The sequence below is a fragment of the Fundulus heteroclitus genome, chromosome 20, assembly GCF_011125445.2.
Source record: "Fundulus heteroclitus isolate FHET01 chromosome 20, MU-UCD_Fhet_4.1, whole genome shotgun sequence".
Taxonomy (NCBI): Eukaryota; Metazoa; Chordata; class Actinopteri; order Cyprinodontiformes; family Fundulidae; genus Fundulus; species Fundulus heteroclitus.
In genome coordinates, this window is record NC_046380.1 from 25,887,972 (window position 1) to 25,911,288 (window position 23,317).

The window sequence follows — 23,317 nt, forward strand, 5'->3', positions numbered from 1 at the left end:
TTACATTCAGTAGTGGCTGTGGGAGGAGCCGGCCCAGTCACAAGCTGCAGCTGACAGAAACATGGCAGGGAGCGGAGGAATTAGGTGAAGAGGTTAGTTAGCTGGAGGTGAAGTCTCTCAGCAAGTAAAGCGAACGCAGATAAAGGCATGCTCTGACTCACTCTGGTTGCTGTTGAAGTTAACTAATTATGACTAAATTTCTAATTATTGAAAACATACAGTGGATTAAAACGGTTGGCCCATTTTCAGTTTCTACACAACTCTCAGAATGAAAATTAAAACAGCGGAATTTAAAATAAAAAGGCAGCCTTGGAAAAATACAGATGACATGAAAGTTTTTTTTAGTTTCACAAAAATGTTGATTTATGTCTTTTTAATACCACTATTATTTAAAACATTAAACTTACAATAGACGGACTGAAACTTCATGGTAACCTTGCGTGCAAAATGATTCTCTCATTATTTGTGCTTTCACAAATACACAACAATCCATCTTGTACCGCTCCGGCTTCAACCGTTTGTGTCCCAACCAAAAACGGTTCGGGCCAATCACGTTGCAGTATTGTGGTTTAAACCGGGATATACTGGTGCGACCAAAGCAAGAGCTGACAAGCCTACAGTTGAATCAACATAAAAATGGCAGCACAGGAGGACACATACGTAGCTGCTGCTATCACATCTGTTTTGTAAGAATCCACGGTTTCTTCTATGAATGAAGAATAGCAGAAAGTGCCTTGACTAGCTAACCTTCTGGTTTCTCATGACGTCTGCTTACAAATTTAATTAGATACCGTGATTGGCTAAAGCCAACCTCTGGTAGGCGGGCTCTAGGAGTCGCTTCACCTAATCAGCTCAGAGAGTTGTGCTGAAGGTCTCTCCTTTCCCCAAACGGATTTGATGGGAGCAGTCTCAGATTGATGTGTATGTTACTGTCATTACTTACTCTACCAGTTACCAGAACCTTGTTACTCACATGAAGAGTCAAGACACCCTTCACAACGCCGTTTAAACACTGATTGTATGCGTCCATGGATTTCATTGCTCCTCCATTGTGTAGCTGTTGTTTGTGTTCACTAAGTAAGTATTTATGTCATAGTAAGATATCAGCGATGATAGTTTGTCAATGCCGTCTGACATTTGTCTCGTTCTCTACCGCACACGAGTCGATCCCGACAGCAACGATTTTGTGGATATCGTTCTCTTGTACATTGGCCGAGAGTATCAATATACTTTGTTTTCCTTTTTTCTTTTGAAAGCCATGATGATCATGGTTGGCTTCCAACATGCAGTTTAAGGGAGTGGGTTACTTTGTTTCAGACGTGTGGGAACTATGTGTTGGAGTAAAATAATACCTGTGCTTTGAATGGGAGTCATTGCACCAATGCAACATGCAAGCCAACAAGTGGATTTTGTGAGTTTCTGGATGACATCGAAAACAAATTAAATAAATATAAAGCCACTTTTGTCTGTTGATTTTCAACATCATAAAGAGAGACCGTGACACAGGGAGGAAAAAAAGGAAGACACTTAAGCAAAGAAATTCCTTTCCTACAAGGTATTTCAAATTTAACCTTAAAAATTGGCAACTAGCAACTACATCAGCTATGTTATTCAAGCACCTAAAGCCTACTTAACACATTCGCTTGAGCTTTTATTAAAATGAACAGTCAATAAACTGTATTGACTCCCCTTTTCAACACCTTCTTATGGCCTACAGTTAGCTGCTTTAATGACTGCTTATCCCACTTGTTTAAATAATCAACCTCTTTAGCAGAGACTAAAGAGGCAGAAACAATAAATGAATGCATGCACACATATAGGAGACAGTTACATGAAATTTAATACTGTACCTAGTTGGGATATTTAGAATTGTTCAAGGCTTTTTAAGACCCTGCAGCAACCCTGAGAAAAAGAAAATTGCGTTGTGTCTAATGACACACAGTCTCTAGATGTCATGATCCGTGGTTATCTGGGTTTTGATTTTGTTATGTTCATGGATCATGCTTTCTTTAGTAACTTCTCCTTTAGTGTCTGTTTATTAGTTTTTAGTTTTGCAGTCTGTCTTTGTATATTTTAGATACTGTAGAGGTTCAGTCTTACTAGTGTAGTTGAATTTCCTCCTGTGTTCCTCTCTGTCAGCCCCCGCTCAGTATCCTCTCTCTTTTCCTCAGCTCTCTACCTTCATTAATCTCAGCTGCTCCTAATGTTACCTGATTACTTCCACCTGCCTTCTCCCTATTTTCCAGTACCTCACTGTAAGTCCCATTTTTTTTCTATGGTTCAAACCATGACCCATCATCACCCTTATGAATTGTACTGTTTATTGTGGGTCCTATTATAGTGTTGTCTGGTGTGTTCATGTTGAGCAAGTCATTCTTGAAAATTAATCGGGTAAATAAAAGGGAAATAAAAAACCCAAAACACACTAAGGCTGCTGTGCATTTTTTATTAGATGATTTTAGGCAGAACACTGTTTACTGAACAGTTTACTAGTTCTCTACCTGCTACCAATAACGCTTCTTGTGAAACTCGTTTTGTACAGCAGAAAATGTTAAACATACTAAGCCAGAGTAGCTATATGAAGTAAAAGGTACTAATTGTCAATTACTTAATTTGCCCCCTTTGCTAATTTATTCCCCCATTTTGCCCCTACACAATTCCATTGAATCCGTTTTCTAGCTGTTAACAAACCATGTTTTACAGCACCTACAAGAATTTAGTATTTAGTATCACATAAGGTTGTTTTTTATTCAGTAGTTTGGTATTGAGATGAATTAGGTTCACAGGAAATCCCCCAAAAATAAAACTTATGCAAGAACAAGAAAAAAAAACTTTTTTCTTTAGCTGGTAGATTTTTTTTAAACTAGTAGAAGAGTATGTATGCAAAGGAGAATGCTAAGGAGGATGGTAACTACATGGGTAGTGCATAGGATGATACACTAAGTGGACTGAGAAAAAGGAGATCAAAGAGAACAGTTTGTAAAGTACAAATCAAATAGCTCTCATAGTCAGAGTCGGGCGTGAATACCTGTGACTGCTCTGAGCGCGGCTGGAATATTGAGAAGCGATGGTGGAATTTCACACATGCTATCAATAAGCCGCCTGTGTTTTTTACCAAAGTGGAGCCTGCCTGAAATCTGGACCGGATTTCAGATCCAGTGTCCTTTTGCTCCCGTCTGCTCGTGTTCCAGGATGAGCTCAGCCTGATTTTGAGGAAGTATCCTCTCTTAAGGCAAACACAGGCCTCACCCGCAGCCTATGCACCATTTCCTCCAGCGCCCACAGCGGAGCTATAAATAAGTTGTAGGTCTGCTTTGAGAGATCAACCAGGGCACTACGTAGCTTCCTGCAGACACTGAGGCCAGTTCCTCATAACACACCAGTCAATAGAGAGAGGATACTGAATATAAAATACACTACAGAACGTCAAGTTAGAACGTACATCAGATCTCATGTCTTTGAACTAAGATACCCCTGGGTTAGTAAAGTGACAGAGATGCGCACAAATGGTACTTTACTGCACAGTGCCATGCAAAAAGCCATGCATGTCCCATGAACCTTTGCACATTTTTGTCCTGTCACCCCAACTTTCCATGGATTTTCCTTAGATTTTATGTGACAGACCAACAAGAAAAAGGGCAAACTTTTGACAAGATAGGGAACAGATATACAGTTTTCAAAGCCCTTCACAATCAGAACTCTGAAACATATGGCATGTATTTTTCCTCCCTTGTGTGAAGACATTCTTTGTAAAATAGTTCAAGCTTAGTCGTATGAAAACACCTGTGTATATCAATTTCCAGGTCTTTCCAAAGAACTAAGTTAAGGTCCGGCCTTTGACTGGACCGTTCTGACACTTGAATATGCTTTGATGTAAACCATTTCATGGTAGCTCTGGCTGTTTGTTCTGGGTTGTTATTCTCCTAGTAGGTGAACCTCTGCCTCACAAGCTAACGTCTTTTATGGCCTCTGACAAGCCTACTGCTGGGCCTGCCCTTCATTGATCTTCCCATCAGCTGACCAGCTTCCCTGTTCCTGCTTGAGAAAAGAATCCACACAGCATGATGCTGCCCCTACCATGTTTAACTGGGAATGGTATGTTCAGAATAGTCTTCGGTGAAAGATTTCATCCATGTAAGGTGTTTCGCATGTAGACCAAAAAACTCGATTTCTCATGATTGAGTTTAAAGAGGATTGAAATTCAGAGCATGGTGGTGACTAAAGGTTTAATGACAAAAGAAAACTCACAACACACAAGGAACAGAAAATGAGGAGGCATAGGAATGGAACTACAGAAGCCATGTTGTCAGCAGAAGTAATGACTAATGAAAGCAGGGAGTTTAAATACAGAAGGAGGAGTAGAGAAAAGCGAGTATTGAGGCAAGTGAAAGTAATCAGGGGGAAATGAGGGGCAGCTGAGACCAATGAAACAGGTTAGCTGAGGAGAGGAGTGCAAGAGCTGAAGGAAAACACACAGAAGGTATCTAACAGAAAATGTACATAGAACAAACTAAAAAATATCAACACATGTATGAATTAAAGTGGCAGCAACTCTGAAAACAAAAACAGAATACCGAAAACCTCAGACACCTCAGGACTCTTCTAACCTTCCATGTTTGTTGTGTCCCCAACGTTGCTTATGACAAACAGCAAACTCCTCTTGAATGCTTCACTAATAAATCCTATCCTGTCTGTTTCAGTCAGCAGAGTTCAAAGTGAGGCCTGAGGGCCATTTGCGCCTCCTGGATTGATTTTTTTTATTTTTTTATTTTTTTTTGCCACACATGCATCCTCATGGAGACTTTTTATTTTTAATTGAGGCAAAAATTATTCCCAATATATATTTAAATATTCTTACAATGATACAAAATAAAGTATTCATCAATTAATACCCATGCTTTTTGCATTCTCTTTTATTTTACAGTAGATAGCACCACACCTATCTAGTGACTTTTACTCTTATTGCTGAGAATAGACTAAAACTTTTTCTATTTTCAGAGATATCAATCTGATATCCAAATTAATTTCTTATTCTAGATTTAATTTGTCGATATTCCAAGAATGTATTTTTGTCAATACCATACTGTATATTTAATCTATCAAATGTAATAAACTCAGTTTTGTAAACTTGCTGCCTTTATTTCAACGAGGCACGTGTGCAGCGAGCTTTGGATCTACAACGGTCTACACATCCCATTGCTACAAAACATCAAAACTATATTATTTGTTTCTTTAAAATACTGAATGTGCAAAAAATTGTGAATGTTTAGTTAATTGTTGAGCAATTAAAACAAAGTTTTAAGTTAAAAAAGATTTCCGATTGGCCTTCGAGTACTTTTGACTTGATGATTTTGGCCCACTGGACAAAAAGTTTGGACACCCCTGGTTTAGGTGGATAACCATGTCTTGGTAATCCGATAATCATACCATACTCTTTGGGTAAAGAACTTATTAGTGTTCTGTAAGATGTTCAAAACATGGCACATTGCTTTATGGATCCTAGTCCACAGTTTGTTTCTGTATTGTTGGAAGGATATGAATACTTTTGCAAGTAACTGTTTGTGTGAAGGAAAACAACTCTATGCTTCGAAACTGAGCATGCTCAGGCTAGAGCTGCTCTGATTTAATCCACGTCCTCTTTAAAGGGTTACAAAGAATGTTAAACAGTGTAATGGAAAAAAACAAAACAGTTTAGTCTCCAGAAGATAGTGTGTACTCGTTCAAGTATAACACTTTAGTTGTTTCTCAGAGAAAACGGAGGGGGTGTGGCTGCTATCCCAAACTTTTCTTCTACTACTATAGGCTCAATAGCGTGCCGTTCTCTGAAAGAGAACTGTTTACACGACAAGATTGAAAAACATCCTTGTAGATGTTGCAAAAAATCCAAATGGAGTCACGCAGGACAAAATTATCTTGAAACGAAGCAGCACTGGTTTACTGGTTGAGCAATGGGCTGAGCTGTAAGGATTCTGCAAAAAAAAAAACAAAAAAAAAAAAAAACACGGAAAATAGTGGGAAGAAGGAATTGGTATGTTTTGCTGTGGCCTGCCACCTCTTCATCCGCCTCCAGAGGCAAAGTGCTTAAGGGTTGAGAAAGACACAAAAAAAAGAAGGAGGAGGAAAAAAAAGGAGGAAATAGCATTTTTCCAACTTTTCGCAATTGTTGGTGTTACCAAAGAGAGAAAAAAGATGGCCCGGCTGTGCCTCCTGAGCCAAACTTTCCTGCAGAGTCAGTGAAAATCTGTCTTTAATGAGCAGATCGGGATAAAAGAAAAAAAAAAATTCAGACTCCCAATTAAATACGGATTAACATCTAGAGTGAAAGGTGGCAAATACGGCTGGTTACACAGAAGTCGAGCTTCATTATGATGGCAAGTGTTTTTAAAACAGCGACGCGAGTTAATATTCTGCCTCACGTTTGGGATGAAGCTGGAGTTCTTCGATGTTTGGCTTTTCTGCTAAAGGCTGTTTAAATGTGTGTTCTGCGTGAATTAAAGCATCACCTCAGAGCGGTAATCGAGCATGTTAGCAGTCTCTACTTGGCTGGGAGTTCGCGCACAGTGAGGTGAGGCCGTGACCTCCTTCTCTTCCACGTTAAATATGTAAGTGGGTAGCAGAGAGGCGGAGAACGGAGCAGAAACCCATGACGTGTGATGCACGATTGTAAACTCGGTGAGTTTAGACAAATCCGCTGTACCGCCACCAGAATGCACGCTTAAAGCAGCAGCAGCAGCAGAGAGAGAGAGAGAGAGAGAGAGAGAAAATGACAATTAAGCCTTCTTAGTTTGCTGCCGAGGGGGATATATTAAAGGGGATTATTTGAAATTCTTTGGGGCTTTTTTTTTATAAGACTTGCACAAATTACAGGTCTGAGAGCAAGTTTTAGCTCCATGTATGGAGGTTGTATATTCTGGACATTTCTCTTTTTCATTCCCATGTGTGGGGTGTTCTCCTTCAGGTTTATCTGCATGTAATGCCTGAGCATGGACCGGAGCGCTGCTCGCTGAACAGATTTTATGACGAAAGCTTTAAAAAGGATACAGCAGGTTCTAGAAATGATACTAACAATTTAAGTTTGCTTGAATAAAAGACTTCTGGGAAAGCTGCCGCTTCGTCAGATTTGAGCGAAAGGTTGATCTTGCTAGCGTCCAGCGAAGCTCTGGAGTAGGTGATTAATTTTTCCCAAAGGGCAACATGACTAACTCTGACTGTTGTTCAGAGTCGGCTCGCGGGCTGCACCCTCAGCATGATATTTAGCGGCTGCTGGTAGCAGTAGTCTCTGCAGCTGAACAGTAAAATGCAACATGCCATACTGACAAGGGAAACTTTTATATTATCTTACTGCAAATTGTCGTTTTAGAGAAACGATTAACGCGCAAAGAAGAATGTGCATGTTGTTGTATTTGCCTGTATCCTTAGTCTGATGACGTTACCCGGCAATCTGTTCCTTATAAGCAAAGCCACTTTTGGCTTAAAGGTATGTCTACACAATATTAAGAATGGACAAAATGTCTTTTGATTGATTAAAGTTGTTAATTTTTTTATAAAAGCAATTTTGCCCTTCCAGCATTTCATAACTTTGCAGCAATGGATGTTAATACAAACTATAGCCGTCTGTTTTTGGACGTCCTGTACGGATCATCCAGGGAGACATTTCACTCTGATCACCAACCATTTAGCTCTCCTATATCAATAATTATGACCTGTCCAGGGTGTACCCCGCCACTAGCCCATTGAATGCTGGAGATAGGCTCCAGCACCCCTCGCGACATCAGCAGGGACAATCGTGATGGAAAATGGATGGATGGATATCAATCATTATAAATGAGCCACCTTGTTTTTTTTTGTTTTTGTTTTTATTTCGTGGCAGTAAAATTGTCAGAAAATGTCCAATGAGCCTGACCTTCTGCTCCAACAACCTCTGCTTGCAGTGTCTGGTAGTTACTCACCATTAATGTCTATCAGGGATTTGGAAATAACAGTTTAAAAGAAAAAACAAACTGATTTTGATTTTTCAAGTTTATACCTAATTTGGGACTTCAAAACGTCACGAGCAAACGAATTCAAATGTACTTTTGGGGATGAAAATGCTTAGACCCACTGTTAGACCCTTGACTGGTGCTGTGGGGCCTGGGGTTTTTGCTGGTGCATGATAAAGCAGGCAGCTCCTGGAGGATGAAGGAATTGATACCATTGACTGGCCTCTACTCTCCCCTGATCTAAATCCATCAGAACATCTCTGGGACGTCATATTTATGTCCATACTACGCCACCAGGTTGCAGCTCAGACTGTCCTCGAGTTCAGTGATGTCAGGGTCAGGATCTGGGAGGAGATACCCCAGGACACCATCCATCATCTCACAAGGAGCCCCGGCATCGTCAGTCATGCATACAAGCTCCTGGGGGCCATACAACGCACTGAGTACCATTTGGAGCTGCTGCAGTGACATTTCAGCAAACCGTACTAGCCTGGTGAAGCATTTTTTTCAGTTTCACATTCTCAGTGACTTCGGATGAAGTCCTCTGCAGGTTGATTTGATTTATTTTGATTTATTTCTATCAAATGATGTGGCATCCTTTTGTTCCTAACACATTACCTATTCCATGTAGGTGTAGATATATAGCATATTTTTTTCAAATTAGGATCTGATGTGTGGCCAAAGTCTCCTTTTAAAGGGAAAATATCATGCAAATACCCTTTTTAGCCCTTAAATACCTTTTGTTGTGTACCTTGAGTCTCTAAGAGTGCAGACAATTTGAATGTAGTCTCTCCAGATGTCTGTGTAGATATCTTTATGTTCTGTCTGGGTCATATTTTTCCAAGACCTTCAGTTTTCTCTCGGGTTTTTTGAATGATTGCGTCACAGTATTTGTTGCGGAGCTGCTAAACAAGGTCATGGACTTCCAGCTTACCGGTCTCGCGAATTTGCTATTTTTATTTCTCGGAGCAATTATGTAGTCCAAGCCGAAGGATGCTGAAGTAGACGGCTCAAGTGGATTACTTATCAAGTGGATAACTAATCATTGTTCATTACCAGTGGTGGGCAAAATCACGATGCCCAACACTGGTAATGAACTGGTAATGAGTGGGATGACTCCTTCAGATTTAAAGAGACAGCGCCAAAAAAAGTTGCTCTTAGAATAGCTGAAAAAAATGGGGAACGCGGGGGTAAATGAACGAGGAATTCAGACCAAAGCATTACAGATCCACTTATATAGACAACAACTGAATGATTTTAAGTTGAAAATGAAGAATTGTATAGCATTATAGGTTCCCTTTGATTTCTTTTGACCAGTGTATCTAGCAGCAGGAGGTCAGAGTTGTTTATGAGCGGCTTCTTATATACGATCCCAAAAACTATCAGGCATACCTTTTAAGATATTTCATGGACTCTCAGCAACATGCATGCGAATAAAACTCCTCCACATTATAAATAAACAAGCCTGTTCTGTTTAGCTATGTTGTGCGTAGGCTAATAACAGTGGAGCCAACAACCACACGTAGTAGGGAAGACCACACTGCCTACACACAGAAAGGCCCCGCATGAAGCAGGGAAATAACTGCAGTTTCCAGTTCTGACTTTATGTTTTGCATGCAGTATCTTACATTTTTTTAAATAAGCATTAAGCCTGGAAGATGTCTCAAAAACCACGTGTCGACTAAAGGTCAGTTCATCTGAGCATATTTCTTCCACAGAATAAGCTTAACAATAAAGTAAGGCTCAGGTTTGGCTTAAGACAAAGTTTAGAAATCTAGAGCTTAGCTGGTGTGTTTTTTTTTTTTTTTGGCTCAACTACTAATCTAGTTTAATTCTTTTGTTTATTTACTTTTATTTTAGGCAGAATGCGAACGGTGGTCTCATTCACAAGAGAGACCTGTAACATGGACACAAGTCATCAGTTAAATAAAATTAGCAACACAATAGTCATAAAACATGACCTTGGTATTTAAAAAGGGAGTTAAAAGCAAGAACCGGCTTTAAACGAGGAGCACATTTTCTATCAAATGTGCTTAAAACGTCTCAGGAGGATCAAACTGGATGATTTCAGTTGTTGCTGCAGTGGTTTGCAGGAAGATGGAGCAGGACAGGAGAGGCCCTTTTCCCCTCGTTCTGAGCTAACGGAGGAGACACTAAAAGAAATAAAACCCTGGGAGTTTTATTTAGAATGCAGATAGGGAGGCAACTGGCTGCATTTGTAAACGAAATAATAGCAGAGTAAGAGCCCTAATAGGTTTCAAATACACACAACAGAAACTTACTGTGTGTTGCCATTCTGTTATTAGAGCCTCTGATCAAATTAGCATTTAGACGAATCGTTAAATGAATTGTTATGATTTCATTATGATAGATTTAACTGTTTTTACTTGTTTTCACAGCATGTGCTCCGACATCAGAGAGCAGCTGTTTCAGTAGAGGCTTAGTGGGAATGAGTTTGGGCTTATCTGGGGTTCCTGATGGTACACGTATGTGAAACAAGGGGGGGCGTTCTTGTTGTAGAATACAAATGAGCTCTGTTACATGAATTAGTCTTGTCAAACGCACAGAAATGAGCTGAAAGACGAAGATTAACCATAAATGTGGGTAAGGGTTCTTACCTCAAATATTACACCTTCTTCAATAATTGTTACATATTCAACTTTTAAGAACAATACCAGCCATCAGGAAGGGGATAAAAACAGGAATCATAGTATACCTTATTAGTTGTTTTATACAGTTTAGAGCCAGATGACAGTATAAAGGCATAAGAAAGTCATGGTTTTAAAATGGATGATTTTTCTTCTTGGGTTTAAATACGTGATAAGTGGAGACCAGAATATTTGCTATTGACTGAAATTCGTTCAGATTGTATAGATTGTACATACCGCTGCCCTCACCGTACCCGTTGCTGTGCACTGCTAGTCAGCAGGCTGAAACAAGCCTACTACAACCTGCTGTATGAAGAGCAGAACAAAAATAATACTTGGATTTCTTTTTTTAAATGAAAGCAACTACTTGATATCATAATTATGTTTCAAATTTGTGATTTTTACCGATGGTTATCATACTCTGAGACTCTCATACGCGCGCCTAAGCCCAATCCATGTCACTGCCACCTCTGTGGCAACAAAGACGGCTCCAAGATGAAGTAATTTAATATGATTCAGCTTCATCACAATGATTAAAATGTTGTGTAAGTATGACTTATGAGTTTTTGGATGTTTATAAGTAAAGAACGGTGTTTCAAAATCTCCTGCTCATCCCAAATATTCGCCCCCATGTTGTAACTTGGGGGCGACTGTGGCTTGATTGGTGGAGTAGTTGTCTGGCAATCAGAAGGTTGTGGGTTTGATTCCAGCTTCGCCTTACCACATGTCGATGTGCCCACTTAACCCCAAATTGCCTACCAAGCTGCGTCTCGGTGTATGGGGAGTGTTGGCCTAGTGGTTTGAGCAGTGCACTTGCAATCAGAGAAGGATACAAGTACCCGGTTCGATCCCCAGCGCCTGCACTCTGGGTCCCTGAGCAAGACCCTTAACCCCAGATTGCTCCCTGGGCGCAGCACATGGCAGCCCACTGCTCCCCAAGGGTGATGGGTTAAAAGCAGAGAACAAATTTGGTTGTAATGTATGTTTCAATGACAATAAAGATGATATTACTATCATGAACAGCTTAAATTGCTTGTGTAACTTGAGGAATAGTCAGGATCTAAACTGCCGTGGTTTCATATACACTCAGGCTTCATCAGGAAACACCACAGAAAAGCCCTCTTTCTTGCTTTCAGTGGACAAAGTCGCTCTAGATGGAACTCTAATGTCATACATGTCTTCCTAAAAAGGAAAGCCTTCAAATAACATGTTTGTAGTTGTAATGTAATAAGGACAAATAAATGAAATAACAAGGCGATTTCTCTTGAATTCAACTGTTGACGCTTGAACTGGATAACAACTGAAACAGGTATTGGGTTACTGCTGTTACAGGGTTACTGAGTACTTTATCATTACTATACCACAAATTGTCCCCCTTCCTGAACAGTAAATCCTACTACGGCTCCCCAAATCAAGATTTTACATGGATCCACACATTACCAACACAAACGGTTCTTTCATCCTTACAACGAGAAGGAAATCAAGCTTTCCTTTGCTTTTTACGGAGGAAGTGTCAGCACAGCTTATCGCGCTTGACCATCACATGACCTGGTCTCAGATTTTAAAAAGGAGACATTTTAGATTGCTAAGTCAGCCGCACGCATGGTGGCTGTGACATTTAAAAAAAATATTCAACCCCACAAGCTGTCAGATGTTTGGATTTTTAGCAACTTTAATGGCTGTTGATGAGTCTTTGCTTATGGGATGAAAAGTGAAGCGTGGTTGAAAAATGTTTATTGCCCTTCATGCAAAAACAAGCCTGATGATGAAAATTCAATGTGACAAACGCTATACTGCTAAGATGATCGGCTCACCCATCCAGATCACTGAATTGAGGTGTATAACACCCAGCAGCTAGGCACGTAGACTGTTTCTAGAAACATTTGTACAGGTATGGGTGGGTCTCATAGGATGTCACCTGTGCCATAGATCCTTTTGTGAAATTTGCTCTTTACTGTTAATGGTATTATAACAAAGTGAAAAGGATGGGGTACGACAACTCAGCGATGACGTGGTAGACCGTGTAAAACCCTTGGATGCTGAGGGGCAGAGATTACCAACTTTCATCAGCTTCAGAGCTCCAAACTTCACATGGCCTTCAGATTAGCTGAAGAACAGTGTGTAGAGAGATCCATGAAATGGGTTTCCCTGTCCGAGCAGCTGAATCTAAGCCATACATCACCAAGTGCAACGCCAAATGTTGGATGCAGTGGTTATAAAGCATGATGGCACTGGACGCTAAAGCAATGGAGACATTGCCTGTGGAGGGATAAACACATGTCTTTGTCTATTAATCCAAAGTATGAGTCCAGGTCGGACGCTTGGCAGGAGAATGGTACGTCTCTGATTGGACTGTGTCAAGTGTAAATTCTGGTGCCGAGGGTATTATTGTGGTTGTTTTTTTTAGGAGTTTGGCACCTTAGGTCCAGTGAAATAAACTTTTAATGCTTCCTCATATCAAGATTTTTTTTGGGAACAGTTTTGGCATGGGTACTTCCTGTCCCAACATTACTTTGTTGTATCAGTGCACAAAGCAAGGTCCATAAAGACATGGATGGATGAGTGAGTTTCATGTGGAAAAAATATGCTGGCTTGCAAAGAGTCCGGAAATCAGCCTGGTAGAGTGCAGACTTTGAGCCAGGCCTGATGATCCAACATCAGTGTCTGACCTTGCAAATGTTCTTGTGGAAGAAGAGCAAAAATTTCCATAAACACACTTCAAAACCTTGTGCAAAGTCCTCTTATAAGAACCAAAGCTGTTATAGCTGCAAAAGGTGGGTTGATGTCATATTTTAAACCCTATGAATTTATAATGGAAAGACTTTCATGCTTTCACACGCCAATTTGCCAATATATTTTGCCTATGCTTATTTTGAACATAGATCAGAAACACATTTAAGGATTTAATCTTTCTGGATCAATGTAAGTTCCTGTTTGTGCTATGGATAAAAAAAGATGTTTGGATTCTCATTCAAAGACAACCTGGATGACATGTTAAGTTAAAGAGGTTTAGCTACAGAGCAACACAAATCTTGCCAATATACTGTAACAGTTATATTTTACCTGCATATCACAGATTACTTAGATCTGGGAGCAATACAGAAATTGTCACCTGACTGCTGATCCCCTCACGTAACAGGAGCTTTAGTTACTCGGCTCATTGTTTTGGTTTTCTGACCAGCAGCTGAAAGTGGGTCACCCTCACTGTGCTGGCTGGGCCATTTTTCCAAAGCTCCACAAACCGGCTGTCCGCAGCTTCAGCGTGCTCGTTTTAAAGAAAAATGATCAACTTATTCCTAAGAACAAGAGAAAGTCTGGAGGTTTTAATCAAACCTTTGCTATCTCTCATTTTGAAAAGGGTTGAACAGAGGCCAAGAAAAAAAGATAATCTAGAATTTACCCCTGCAATGTGTCAGATCCCAGACAGAAAAAAACATGCAACGAAAACCTTCGTCCAAATCTCCAATGGTTTGTGCCACAAGAGTTAGAAATTGTTGCGTAGCAGTGGATCTTCGGTCTGTTTTTGTGCATGGGGCACTGGCGATGTGGCCCATTGAAACGGGGAACCCCAAAATAGCAATGTTTTTAAAAAATAATACAATACACCCAGGATTGTTTTTTGGAAAGGTTTTCATCCATACAAACCCATGTAAATTCACCTTTGAGCATTGTTTTAAATATGCCAGACAAATAGGGGGCAGTGTAATGCAAAGCTAAAACCTACGTAGCTATCCCAGATATCCAGCAATGTGTGGACCACTGAGCTATATAATACACTGGAGTGCTAATCACCGTCTGTTTGAACGAGTCGCTTTGAAGCCACCAGCCGCCATATTGGTACTCCCTATTTTCCTCCAGTAACTAGGGAATATGTGCGCTACAGCATCGAATAACGAGGATTTTCTCATGTTCAGGGGGGGCTTAAGACTTTTAAAATGTCAAATGCCATATACTTTTATGTTATGTTCTAAAACTATCAGGTACTGAGAAAGTCATGTGCTGAAATATTTTGCATTTTATTAATTTAAATATATATGTTTAACATTTATAAATATATAAATAACAATATACAAAAACATATATTTACATATGTGTATACATATATACATATATACATATACACATACTTATATATACATATATGTATATTTAATATGAATAACATGTAAAATATTTCAGCACCTAATTTCCTAGTAGTTGATAGTGTTAGTACATCCACTGACTGTAAAATTACCTGTGAAACGTTTTCACTCAGCCAGAAAACTGCTTGTTGTTGCAACCAAATCCTGTGGGATTCTGTGAGAGTAGGGAGTAGCAAGATGGCGGCCAGTGACTTCAGTTTATCGGCAAAATCAGCACTCCAGTGTATTATATAGCTCAGTGGTGTGGACAAGGCCTTAGCAAACAATGCATAATATCCAATAACCATAATATTTTACAGCTAACTTTGAGCAATCATGAGCAGGTTTTGACCGCTTTACCTGGTATCAAGGTCTACCGAGGTTTTAAAATGATGTTATCATGTTGTTCCAATAGTTTAAAGTCCTCCTAATGAAATGCCAGAGAAATCGCCTGGCTGAAGAGAGCTTTATTACAGCTGCATGGAGTAACAGAAGCCGCCTTTGCCCTTCTGTAGCCGCTCCCTGCCGCTTCCCTGACTAATGAAAGGGCACAACAAAGGTAAATGAGTGTGTTTGGATATATGTCTGGTCGCAGAAAAAAAAGCTGCAGACAGTAATGAAATGGAAACTAAAGAAGCACTAACTCCTGCTGAGATAACATGTTTTGGGCCAACAGCTGACAAGCAGTGAGTCGCATGTGAAGCAGTTGACTGCAGACTAGGTAGCCGAGACAATAGCCCTACTAATTACTATGCTAACATCTTTTAGCTTGCTAACTAGCTGCTTAAATTTGGGTGACAAAGGGCAGAATAGATAAAAGTTTTAATACTCTTTAACAGCAAAAGGGCGTAAATCAGAGGCAACCGGACTTCCGCTCAGTTCTTTGTGAAAATGTTTCGACACCTATCCAGGAGTCTTTGTTAATTCTGGTGGCTCGCACTTGAGTGGTTGCCTCCGATTTCAGCGATGACCCTGATAACTGGGAATTTACACAGGTAATATTCTTTAAACAATCTGGACTGGTCTGTCCAGGTATTGGTTTGGAATCTAAACTGAACCCAGTTCAAGACCCTTAAGTCCATTTTAAAATGATATAAGGGCCCAAAAATAAATGTACTGCCATTTTTTTTATTTTAGAATGAGTTTATATTTGAAATATTTCTACCTCAAAAAACACATTGTTCGATTAATTGGATAAGAACTCAAGTTGCGATGTGCCAACCCAAAAAAAAAAAAAACAGAAGTCATCATCTAAATATAAAGAATTTTAAAAAGATTTATTTTTTAAATAAATTCTGATTTTTTTATCTTTTAGTCAATGGAATATGATCTAAATTCTAGAAACTTGTTTCCATACTTATCCATACTTGGAAAATGTTTAAATTAAAATCCAGACTCTGTAGAGACTGTGATTTGTTGCTGCGGTGGCATTAACTGTTGTTTTTGTTTGTTTTAAATAAAATCATTTAGATCATAGTATACATTTAATTTAACTTTTTTGTGCAGATCCACTGATACTGTAAAAACCATAATATCTTTCCTGAAAGTTATACCAGGAAGATTTCACGGTGCACCTCATCCCCAGTCTAGACTACTGTAAGAGACAATGAGCAGTTAGATAAATTACAAAATATGGTTTATAACATCTAAAATTGTAACATAGGATAGGCCTTGAACTGGGATATTTGACACAAGAGAGGATAGAATAACAATTTGACAACACCTGCTTCCTCATTAAAACAAATCCCAGCAGCGCCAAACAGCTTTATTATCATGAAGCAACACATTGAAAGTTGAAGCCTCGACTGATCAAACAAGACCCTGAGCTTCAGCATCAACATGAACTGAGACGTTGTGGAAAACGTGTCTAGAAAGAGGAAACACTGAGTCAATGCACATGTCGCAGCATATTGTGGGACCCAGTGTTGCTTTGACACACTAGTGTTAAATCTGGTTGGGTGGTCTGAGACAAATCTAAAAAAAAAAATGTCTGCCCCATTGGGGCTTAACACACTGCAGCACAACAGCTCAAAGTGTGGTTCAAAAAGCCTTGATAACAGAAATTGTCATTCAGTCCCAGGCTTCACATTGGCTCCCATCAAATCTAATTTTGACTGTTTGCATTTTGGTCGCTGCAAACACAGCAGCTAACTCGCAGTGTGACATTTAGTCAGAACCCCAAACAGTTAGTCAGGCGAACAGCTGAACAAACTCATTTCTATGTTCCAGTTTCTTGTTCTAAGTCTCATAATGAAACATTTGTAGGTTTCTTGTTTTCAAAACTAAACTTGCAATTTCTCCATGGCAGAATTAGGCCTTGGTCTACATTGACGCAGTTCCACAGTTTTGAACGATTAGGGTTAAACCGTTTGGTCGTCATGCAGGAAGGATTTCTGTCAGTTTATCCCAAGAATGCAAATAACAAAAGAATGAGACACACTTTCCAGGCGTTGCTTTTGGCATGTGCAAGAAGTCAAAGGTTTCTTCCAAAAACAGCTTTCTGGTGTTCAATGACTGCATTCACTGCTCAGCTTTATTGTCTTATAAAGTTCCTGTAAATCGACTATGAGCTTCTAAAAGTTGTTGGTATGGTCCTTATACTCTTTCAGAAGGGAATCCCAAAACTCTGCCTTATGTTCAATCCTTGAATAACCAGATCAATCTATAAGGCATGCGCTTAAGTTATGTCGTATACATTTAGAGAAATAGATGCTTAAAGGGTATTGCTCTGTGTGTAATCAGTCTATATAATCTATGAGATTCCCATTTTGTATCTGCAATACTGGTAAAAAGTCATAATTATGCCATTTATGCTGCTATTATACCATTTAATCTTCTAGCTGTTTGTGCTGCTTAATGTCATTATTTTATCTCATCTTAAATCTACTTTTCGATAAAATTCTCACTTATTGAGACGCTTCGTTACTTTAAATCTTTGCTGGTCGCACTTTAAACACCGTATGTGTAGCAAAGCAAAGATCCGAGAGATAAAGCCTTGTTTTCCTCCTGACTCTTAGATAGCCGTAAAACATTCAAGTGGTAAACTGTTGGCCTCTTGGATGTCACTGTGTCAATATCACCACCACTAACGGCCAAATGTTTTCAACAAATGCTGCAGCAGAGATGTCTGCAGGGGGTAGAAGCGGGCCATCGCAGTATGAGTAGGAAGGAGCCTGTGCTACTTCAAATGAAAAGGGTTTATTGTTTAAATGGCGGCAAGTCTGATGGATTTCTCAAACAAACACCTGCATTTTGGTCTCCGAAAGAAGGAATTTGCCAGCAAAGGCAAGGGAAGGTAAGGGAAGTACTGTAACAAAGGAGCCACCGGTCTCTTTTTGTCATGACAGCACTTTCATAGAGTGGAGTGATGTGAATTATCTCATTAGGATTTTTTTTTTTTTTTTTTTGCACTGCATGCCCAATTAGCAGAGAGCTCTCTGAACAAGTTCAGACTGTTCACAGAGGTCTCTTCTGGGGAACAAAGAGCAGTTTAGACCCAATTAAACGTTAGGGGTAGTAAGAACCCCACGGCTTTTATATTGCCCTCAGCGCAGGAACATGGACACTGAAGGAAAACCCTTTAGAGCCAGTCTGAGGTAAGCCTAACGGCCAAAGGAAGCAAGACGAAGCCAACCAGAAGGCCTTGGAAACAAGTGTCCTTCAATCATGGAACAGTGAAGATCTTTCACTGTGACTGATAGGAAGCAATGCTGTGTGTCCTCGCACCAATCAGGCTTTTCTTGGCCGATCCCAATATTTCACTCAAAGGACTATAACACACAAAAGAGCAGTTCTAAATGCAGTAGAATATGTGAACTGATCATCCCCATCAGAGATTTAGGCTCACAGTAATCTTTTAATTTCACCAATATTCTTCTGACTGGAGGTATTTTAACATTTTGGAGTGAACCAGCCGGGGCCTTGACCTAAATATAGAATATGTGCAGGAAGCTAAAGATTGGGACAATAAGCCCTTCAAAAGACTTGGAGGTCATCAGCAGTAATAAATAATCAAAATACCTGTGAAAACATGAAAAAGCTGCTCCGCAGTTACTGTAAGGGTCTGATTGCTGTAATACCAACAAAATCTTTTCCACTGATAACTGAGAAGGGTATAACACATTTTCAGCACGGCAGAGAATAACTGGTCATTTTTATTATTATATCTATTGTAAGTTTTTTTATATATATTTTAGGAGATTTCTGCATCAATTTTTAAACAAAAACACACATGAAATTATTTTTGAAACCAAATCTGCCAGGGGTATGAAGAATTTTGGCCTTAACCTTATGTGTTTATCCACAGGCTGGACAGAAGGCTCTCCAAACTGCAGCAGAGAGACTCATAAGACTTCCATTTATGGACATTATAAGCACACAAAGAGTGATCATTATGGGAAAACATCACCCTGTTCACCTTTTTTTTAAAGGCACAAACTCACCACATCCAATCTGAGCAAAAGCAGAGCAGATAGTATCATCACACAAACAACGAGGTTCCATGAAAGTGTTTTCCTGCCACAATTGGACCAACGGCAAACCTCTAACTCACTAGATATCTAAAACGTTCACAATGCATGGCTTTTATACTGGACCCTAATGTCTTTTCTCACGAGTGCCATCTGTCTGTGTGTCTAATAGGTCAGGAAATATCTACGAGACAATAGCCCCTCATTTAAACATGTCCATATTTTGAGTCAGAGCAATAATTTTATAGTTTCAAACAAGTTGAGTTGAGACAATCAAGGCCAAGTTTATCTTGCAGCAACATACACAGAAAATAAACATAAAAGATTGCTACTGCAATAATAACATGGTTTTATTCTAAGTTTTTTTTCACAAATCTTTACCAGAAGCATGCCAAAAAAAAAAAATGTGCCGGCCCTGTTTCAAGATATATACCTGGCACAAGACGCATGGACTATCTCAACACGCTCCTCTGCACCCCATTCGGGCTTTAAAGGCCTCAGCCACTCAGCTAAAAGCCGCCCCCATCAAATAAAACCAAAGCAACCCAACTTAAAGGGAGGAATGCTTCACTGGGACCATAACTGTGAATCGTGTCATGATCCATTGGTTGTAAGACAGGGTTCATCTGCTGGAGGACTGAGAAACTGCAGGCTCCAGGTAGATCATCAAGGCGGTAATTTATGTTGAGCACTCGAAGCACAGGACCGCTAAGTGGACTTCAAAGGCAGGAGAGGTGCATTTATGGGTCGATGGATCTCAAACATGCAGCTGGTGGTTTAAACTTGCAGAAACTGTAGATTTAGCACAATTACAGGGACAGCAGCAGTGGGGCAAAGATGTTCCTCATAGGAGACATAATGTTTTAACTCAGAGCGTATGTCTTCTGAGTCTACAGTGACAACACGCTGGTCCCACCCCACTGAGTACAGGAATGCAACTGTACATTTTATGGTTTCCATAAGTTATTCCGTTTTGGGGAGGTTAGGTTTCACAAGAGCAGCCCTGAAATGTTCTTTTTCCATCTGGAGAACAGGACTCACGGCTCTGACCGTGTATTTTACCACAGGCATTGTCAGAGCCATTTTCCTGGGGCTGCAGTTTGAGCTGTCAAACAACAAAAGATCCATTTTGAAAGCTTAAAAAGAAAGTCCAGCTGCTCCGAAGACAAATCATAAAGACGAAGGAAAGACCCAGAAATTATGCACTGTAGCGTTTAGTGTGACAGGTGATATTTCCTTGTGCTTAAAAATCAACTACATTAGGTACGAAGGAGCATTTAGCTTCACAGACTACTTCATTTTTGCTTTTTTTTTTTATGTTTCAGATCATCAAAAAATATTCAGTATCAGGCAAAGGTAACCTGAGTAGACACAAAATGTCACCTTCAAACAATGATTTGATTTATTATGATGATTTAATTTATATCAGTTCATAATTGTTCATAAGCTACCCAAACTAACCTGGCCCAAAAAGAAAAAAGTAATTGCTCTGCAGACCTTGATGAATTCACATGAGATCAGAGCAGACTGATCAATAATGGCATCAGTTCAAGAGTTCAAAGCCAAAAGACTCCTGTCTCACAGTTCCCATAAAGCATCTGGATGATTCACATGACCTTCAGGATAATATTAAATGGTTTGGCGAGACAAAGCAAAACTGTTTCAGAGGTGTGTGTCCCGTTACATTTTGCATAAAACCGTCTGCATGGTGACGATAGTGTGATGGTCTAGGGCTGTTTTACCGATTCAGGACCTGAATGGCTTGGTGGAACTATGCTCTCTATCAGAAGGTGTTGAAGGACAATGTCTGCTCGTCACTTTGTGTCCTGAAGCTCAAGCACACTAGTATTACACAGCATGATTCAAAGCAAACAAGCAAGACCACTTCTGAAGAGCCGGTGGGGGGAAACAAAAAATAATTGTCAGTGTGGCCTAGTCAAAGTCTGGACTTAAATCTGATTGAGATGCTGCATAACCTTAAACAAACCATGCTGGAGACCAGCCAATCTGTCTGGATTAAAAATATTCCAGCAAGGAAGGAAGAGTGAGCCAGAGTTCCTCCACAGAGATGTAAAACACAGTTATTGCAAATACCTGGGAATTAGTGTTTGCCAGTCTTTTTCACATCGAGCCTGGTTGGTTTGAATTCCTGTTTTCCCTTAACAGATAAAATTATTGTTTGAAAACTGCTTTTCTTGTTTACTTTTGTTTTACGTCAACGACTTTGATGCAATCAACTGGGTTCACTTATATAGGAATTTTCTTAACCAATCTGTATAATCTGACCCAATCTGTATAATATGATTGAATTTGACTTTGTAAAGTGTCTTGAGATGATATGTTTCATGAATTAGCGCTATATAAATACAATTGAATTGAATTGAATCAAAGGTTATTTTGATGATCCCAAACATTTCCCTGTATAAAAGCAAAACTAAAAGCCAGGGCCCAAGCGAGGAAGCTGTAGGTTAGCCAAAGGCGTCTACTCTACATCTGTATGGATTCATCAAAAATATCTGCTGTACAGAAGAAGAAGACTTGAAGCCTGTGATTTAAATCATAAATACACGGTCAGTGTCAGTTTTCTTGTGTGCATTTGGAACACCTTGACGATGAAACCAGACATCTAGAGTACATGTTTGTAGTTAAAGATTGATAAAAATATATATATACGTGTCAATAAAAAAGAAGGTGAATATGTGGGCCTGGACTTTATTTAAGTTCGGGTCGTGCACACCAGCGCTGAATAATGTCTAGCAATGCCCCTGATGTTGACACAATATTGAGCCACACTGGCAACTAGGCATTGATATGCGTGCCTGTTGCTTGTAGCGCATCGATGATTATGAAAGAGGGACTGACTGGAATGATAACTTAGACAATAGATATACCAGTTACTGTGATAGGTCATGATTCAGACGAGGTTTATTTGCAAAAGCCTCCCAGTGATGTTCTGATGACGAGGCTGGTGCATCGCATCAGTCTGAGATACAGAACTGAGAGAAGCCCACAAACTTAACATGCATTTCAGACCCCACTGCAGATCGCATCTACCTGTAAACATGCTTCACACCGGGAATCAGGGCCTGCGCTTCGTTTTTCATCTCAAATGTCAAAGTGGACGTCGGATTGCGCGTCTGTCACACAGAAAACGAAGCAACTAAATGAGGGGAGACATGAAGTCCCTGCAATATTCACAAACAAAAGGCGCCTTTAATGGTCTCCTCCACCGATTGCTCACTATCTCGCCATCCCTCCAGCCAGCGTCCTGTCTACTCTCACTGCGCGCAGACAAAACACAGAGAACCGACGCGCACACACACACTCTGCTCTCCCGGCATCTCGTCCAGGACTCTCGGCCAGTGTCTGGAGCAGCTCTGCTTACCGTCGACAGCCCTGGACGGAGCGACCATCTCCAAGCTGCGCAGGGATCCCAGGAAAAGCAGCCCCGCCGCCAACACGTTGGCCGCGATGCGCAACATCGTATCCTATCTGCGGTGGAGCCTGCACATCAATCGTCCCCCTCGGTTCCTGTCAGGCTGGGTCGGAAGGCGGCACACAAGGCGACGACGAGCAGAGGATGCTCCTCGGCTCAGCCGGAGGTCTGCGCAGTCTCTGCCGCTCGCTGCCCACTCGGAGGCTGCTGCTTTTCCGCGGAGCGTCAGTGCGAGGAGCAGCCGAGGCTTCTCCCAGCCCGCTGCTGGTGGGTGAAGGAGCGGCTGGATCGGAGGGTCCTTGGGTGCATGGAGAGCGTCTGCCACAAAGGCTAGCAGGCAGAACTGAGCATCAAGCTAATATAACCTCCGATTTGCAGCCTCGGTGATGACGAAGAAGAGGCAGGAGCAGGAGGAGGGCTGGCGCCTGTGATCAGGCAGTTTGTCCGTCTTTTGTTCCTCCCTGCGCCGGTGAAGGAGCCTCGGGGGGCGGGGGGCGCATACAGACGCGGATCAAATGCTCCTCTCCTCCTCGACACCTCTGCTGCCGCTGGCCGCAGACTGAGCCTCTATCCCGGAGCTCAGTCAGTCTGAGTCTTAACATCAGCTGGCCCTCCTCCTTATCCTCCTCCTCCTCCTCCTTCCTCCTCCTTCCTTGTCCCTCAT

At 40.6% G+C, this 23,317-nt stretch overlaps 1 protein-coding gene across 1 annotated transcript in view; it reads right to left on the reverse strand.

The window, feature by feature from the left end:
- The window catches only part of LOC105937015 (low-density lipoprotein receptor-related protein 1), a 130,747-nt gene extending 108,048 nt beyond the window's left edge, over positions 1-22,699 (reverse strand). The window contains exon 1 of the mRNA XM_036151684.1: positions 22,603-22,699. Within this exon, the coding sequence (XP_036007577.1) occupies positions 22,603-22,699 (97 nt within the window). The remainder of the gene's footprint in view (positions 1-22,602) is intronic.
- Between the last annotated feature and the right edge of the window lie 618 nt (positions 22,700-23,317).